This window comes from Mus pahari, chromosome 12 (assembly GCF_900095145.1).
Source record: "Mus pahari chromosome 12, PAHARI_EIJ_v1.1, whole genome shotgun sequence".
NCBI classification, from domain to species: Eukaryota; Metazoa; Chordata; class Mammalia; order Rodentia; family Muridae; genus Mus; species Mus pahari.
In genome coordinates this window covers 27,430,662-27,436,201 of record NC_034601.1, presented here as the reverse complement: position 1 = coordinate 27,436,201, position 5,540 = coordinate 27,430,662, and the positions used below count along the sequence as shown (strand labels likewise).

Genomic DNA, 5,540 nt, shown 5'->3' with positions numbered 1-5,540 from the left:
CAATGCTCTCAACCTCTGAGCCATTTCTCCAGCCCTTTTATGAGGTTATTTAAGGGGCTGAACTGAGATTATTTATACAGCAGCATGACTTTATTGCTGTATTACCATATCATCTTAAAGAACACAACATGACTTTCAGTTTCTTGTGTCATTCACCCTATGAGCAAGGCAGCCCCATCATCCTATAGGAAGGCCTAAGGGGGATTCACAGCCTATTCTTGCAGAAAAGGTTGGGGGAAGCTTGTCCTGAGAGCGCCAGTTCACGAGAGGGCATCCGTTACCTAGCGCTTCTCACAGAAGCTGCAGAACAGGCCAAGGATGCTATTGACAAGATGGATGGCCACCAGGAGAAGCTGGAGGAGGCTGATACACAGGAGGATGGAGAAGAAGGCCACGTGCCAAACCACAGCCTTAGAGGGCTCCAGGCAGATGGAGGTCCAGAGTGAACGGTCATACAGATAATTCCTAGACCCAAGAAGGAGGTCAGGGGTTAAGAACAAAGAAGAAAAGACAACCAAGGAACTCCAATAGAAAATCCAGGGTCGGGCTCCCCTGGCCCAAATCACGGGACTGGGCTTATGAGTGACTGTTACCTGTTGTGTAGATCTTTAAAGGGATAGCCGAATTTCCAAGCTTGTGTCTGATTGAAGGATGAGACATCGAACATGCAGAAGGGACCATCTTTCAAGGCTACTCCAGAAGTGACAAAGCAAATCATAGCCCCAAGCAGAGCCAGGCCACTTGACAACAGAGCAGTGAGCACCTGCAGAGAAGGCAGAAACCTAGCTCACACAGAGCTGTGGTCAGGGGGGAGGAGTGGGGTGACATGGCCAAGTCTAACTTCTCTGGTGGCCAGGCATTCTTCCACCCTTAACACATGTCCACGTGTGGCTGATACAGTGTCTGTTGCTGGGTAGAGTCAAATGAGGTTTTTGAGAAAAGACAGACAGACAGACAGACAGACAGACAGGCAGGCAGGCAGGCAGGCAGGCAGGCATATGTGTCTTCATCTCCTCACTGCACAGGGTCTTTGGACCTTTGAACAGGTTGATACTCTAGCTCTTCTACTGCAGTGTCTCAGCTCTGAGCTGGCAAATGGTTTATTGCATGTCCACTTTTCTCCTCTAGTGACAAGCTATAGGTTTTAAGCTCCCAAATCCTTACTCTTGACCTCTCCTTTTCAAATCAAGTACAAAGGGCAGGAAGGAAGCAGACAAGGAGATGACTCTCATGCTAGAGGTCTCAAACTTGCTTAATCTGACAGAGCCCAGCTTCTTGGTTCTCCCAGTGCAGCAAGGGCACATCACTTGGGAACGTGTGCTGAAATGCAGACTCCCCGATTTTCTGGGTCAGAAACCCAGGATAAGACTGAGCAATCCGTGTTTTAGCAAATCCTTCAGAAAATTTGATGTTCATTCAAGATTAAAAGTCACTCGCGCAGGCATAAGAGAACAGAGAGCAGTGAATGAAATTGTATTTTTTGTATTTAATGTTTTTGCATGGACTTCAGTTAGAGATTTTCCAGTGTGTGCGTGGGCTGTGGGAATCAGCAGATAGCGTGGGAGTGGCAGCAACGAGGCATAGATTCATGTCTGGGACTGAATAAGCAATCTATACATTTGTCAACTTGACACACACTAGAGTCACCTAGGAGGAGGGAACTTCAATTGAGGATTTGCCTCCATCAGATTGGCCTGTAGGCATGTGTGCATGGAATTTTTTCAAAGGTTGACTGAAGTGGGAGGGCCCAGCAGAGCCCACTGTGCATGGTGCCATCCGAGGGCAGGTAAGATATTAAAATGGTATAATCATGAGAGTTATTAAAAAGGTAGCTGACCATTAGCCTGGAAACAAGCCAATAAACAGCATTTGTCCATGGTCTCTTCTTCAGTTCCTGTCTCCAGGTTTCTGCCTTGAGTTCCTCCCCTGATTTCTCTCTGTGGTGGATTGTGACCTAGAGGTTGTGAAATGAAATAAACCTTTCCCTTTTTAAGTTTCTTTGTTCATGGTGTTCAAGCAATAGAAGGCAAAATAGAACAAGATATATGCATAGGTATCCATGACATACATACACATTTATACACACACACACACACACATACACACTCATATACACAGAATCCAGGCTGATCACAACTATGTAGCTCAGGATGACCTTGAACTCTTGATCCTCCTATCTCTGCCTTCCAAAAGTTGATGTTAAGAGGGGTGAGCCACTGCCAGGCAGTGGTGGCGCACGCCTTTAATCCCAGCACTTGGGAGGCAGAGGCAGGTAGATTTCTGAGTTTGAGGCCAGCCTGGTCTACAGAGTGAGTTCCAGGACAGCCAGGGCTACTCAGAGAAACCCTGTCTCAAAAAAACAATCAATCGATCAATCAATCAATAAAGGGGTGAGCCACCACACTCAGTTTGAGATATTTGAAAATCTATACCTGTGCACCTGTAATTAATAAAATGCAAATTTATTCTAGTTAGTCCTTGTATCATTATCTGTAGGGTAGAAGAATTAATATAAATCAGGTGTAAGTTGGTGGTTGGATTATTTCTAATGGTAAGAAAAAAAAAATCTCAGTGTGGGCATACATATAAACAGGTGTGTGTATGTGTGTGTGTATGAGAGAGAGAGAGAGAGAGAGAGAGAGAGAGAGAGAGAGAGAGAGAGAGAGAGAGGAGAGAGAGAGAAAGATGAGAGAGTGGTATGTAGTTTGTTTGGTTTGGTTATGTGTTGGTTTTAGTGCTAAGAATCCACCCTAGTACCTCATGCATGTTAGGCAAACATTCTACCACTGAGCTACACCCCAACCCTCTAAGGAAATACTAAACTAGTCAAGTACCAGCAAAGTGCTTCACACCTATAATCCCAGCACTGGGGAGACGAGGCAGGAGGATGACAAGTTTGAGGCTAGCTCCAGGCTACATAGTGAAAACCTGTCTCAAGAAAACCCAAATAGGGATTGGAAAAATTGGCTCAGCCATGAAGAAAACTTGCTTGTTCTTCCAGAGGATCAGAGTTTTATTCCCAGCACACACAGAACAGCTTACACCTAGCTGGAACTCCAGTACTAGAGGATCTGATAGCTTCTCTTGACCTCCCAGACATCAAGGCACACAAGTGGCACACAAACATACAAGCAGCCAAAACACCAGACACACATGAAATCAGAAGATAAAAAGATTTTTAAAAGCCCTAAATAAATATATAAAAAATAGCCAGGAAACTTTGTATAAAAGATATATGATTTAAGTATACTTAAACCTATTAATAGGGCTGGAGAGATGGCTCAGCGGTTAAGAGCACCGACTGCTCTTGCAGAGGTCCTGAGTTCAATTCCCAGCAACCCCATGGTGGCTCACAACCATCTGTAATGGGATGGGATGCCCTCTTCTGGCGTGTCTAAAGACAGTGACAGTGTACTCATAGACATAAAATAAATAAATCTTTTTTTTTAAATCCTAGTCATACTAATCAGTGTATCAGAGAAAATAACAGTTTATCATATTTCTGTGGACATCTGGGGTTCACTAGCCACTTCCTCCTTTACCCTGAGCAACTCCCTTCTTACAGATGAGCTGGAGAAGTAACGCAGCTTGTCAAGAGTTTGGAGTTGTTAAAGGGCACAGCTAGGATCCGACTTCCAGCCTGAAACCTGAAACTGTCCCCGCGCCCTCTGCCTCCAGAGCAGGAAATGTGGGAGTTGTGTTAAAGGGACCGCTGCTTACCCGCAGGCAGGGTGCGCTCTTACTGAAGCTGCCTGTCATGGAGCTGAGGGTCGCTGCCAGAACCTGGAGAACACGGAAGTCGGTTATCAGGAGACTCGGTGGGGCCAGAGGGATGCCTCCCCGGTTAAGAGCACTGATGCTGTTTCAGAGGACCCAGGTTTGGTCTCCAGCCCACACTGTGGATGACAACCTGTTACTCCAGTTCCAGGGAGTCCAACACCCTCTTCTGGCCTCTGAAGTTTCCTGCACCCACGCGGTGCACATACATACATACATACACACACACAGTTAAAACACCCACACATGTAAAAATAAATGGATCTAAAAGAGACTGGGTGATTTGCATTTCTAGTGCCACACACAGCTGTTGCAATGGCCTTAGGGCCCAAGTTGAAGGTTTAGCCTGATTTGACTCTGTAGGTGCTAACATTCATCCAGGCTTTCTGGATCCAAGTTTTAAACACACAGCAACCCATGACAAGTCCCCCTTCTCTTTGGACTGTTTATGGACCCAACACTGAGTTGTTGGAACACCCAACACCACCTCTCAGCTCCATTCCTAAAGAGGCTTTGGGAATTCCTCCTCACTGAACCCCAAACACATACCATGAGTCCTCCTCCCCAGAGCCCAGAGCCCAGCAAGGCATGCTTGCCAATGAGGCCCCTCATCAGGTAGGTCACATCCCAGTTAGGAAAGAGGAGTGCGATGTTGGCACCAGCAGCACACAGGGATGCGGTCCCCAGGCTCAGCCCCAGGAAGCGGGAACAGGTCCGTGAGCAGGCCACCACACGGGAAAAGGACAGCATCCTGAAACAATGAAACAGGGTCACAGCAGAGCAGGGCAGGCCTGCCCAATGGGATGTGGTCTAAGGCAGTGGAGATGGCTTCTGTCAACAGACCCTGTCAAGGGCAGCGGCAGAGCGTTATAAACGTGCTCCCTTTCTTAGCCTTCCCCAATACAGAGGAGTTATGTCCTCCATTTTCTACCAAGCTCTAACCACACACGTTTCCACAGTCCATCATATTTCGTGTGTGCACAGTTAGTGTGTGCACATAACAGTTTGTATGTGCACATAACAGTTAGGCTATTTCTATATTTTTCTTTTAAAATTGTAGATAAATTCATTTAGGAAAGGGGGAAATGGGCATACATCATAGATTTAGAGGTCATAGGACAATTTTTCTTGGTTTCTTTTTTTCTTCCTTTTTTAAAAATTTCTTTCTTTCTTTCTTTCTTTCTTTTTCTCTGTATAGCCTAGGCTGTCCTAGAACTCCCTCTGTAGAACAGGCTGACTTCCAACTCACAGAGATCCGATGGCGCCTACCTCCTAGTACTGAGACTAAAGGTATGTGTTACCACCACCCCGCTCAACTTCCTTTGAAGAAAAAGTTATTTATGTATATAAATGTTTTGTCTGCATGTACATCGATCTTTATACCAGAATAGGTCATCTGATGCCATGAGACTACAGTTATAGACTATAGTTATAAGTGGTGAGCCACGGTGTGGGTGCTGGGAACTGATCCTCTGCAAGAGCAGTCAGTGCTCTTAACCACGGAGCCATCTCTCCAGCCCTAAAGGACAGGTTTTAAGAATCTGTTCTCTCCTTCCATCATGTGAATCCCACTGTAAGACTCAAAGTGAGGGCTGGTGAGATGGCTCAGTGGGTAAGAGCACCCGACTGCTCTTCCAAAAGGTCCAGAGTTCAAATCCCAGCAACCACATGATGGCTCATAACCATCCGTAACAAGAACTGACGCCCTCTTCTGGAGTGTCTGAAGACAGCTACAGTGTACTTACATATAATAAATAAATAAA

At 45.9% G+C, this 5,540-nt stretch overlaps 1 protein-coding gene across 1 annotated transcript; it reads right to left on the bottom strand.

Moving 5' to 3' along the window:
* Nucleotides 1–281: 281 nt before the first annotated feature.
* Nucleotides 282–4,527, bottom strand: Tm4sf19 (transmembrane 4 L six family member 19). Its single transcript, XM_021210107.1, has 4 exons — nucleotides 4,321–4,527; nucleotides 3,721–3,783; nucleotides 594–763; nucleotides 282–465 (listed from the first exon to the last, which is right to left on the bottom strand). The coding sequence occupies exons 1-4, from the start codon at nucleotides 4,525–4,527 to the stop codon at nucleotides 282–284; spliced, it is 624 nt and encodes a 207-aa protein (XP_021065766.1).
* Nucleotides 4,528–5,540: the final 1,013 nt, after the last annotated feature.

Bases quoted from the DNA above. Each gene is read 5' to 3' on its own strand.
- Tm4sf19 (XM_021210107.1), bottom strand. From the start codon at position 4,527: ATGCTGTCCTTTTCCCGTGTGGTGGCCTGCTCACGGACCTGTTCCCGC. The intron at 3,784-4,320 runs GTTTGGGGTTCA...CGTGTTCTCCAG, and splicing joins GAGGAGGACTCATGGTATGT to GTTCTGGCAGCGACCCTCAG. The intron at 764-3,720 runs GTAAGCAGCGGT...CCTTCTCTGCAG, and splicing joins AGAGCGCACCCTGCCTGCGG to GTGCTCACTGCTCTGTTGTC.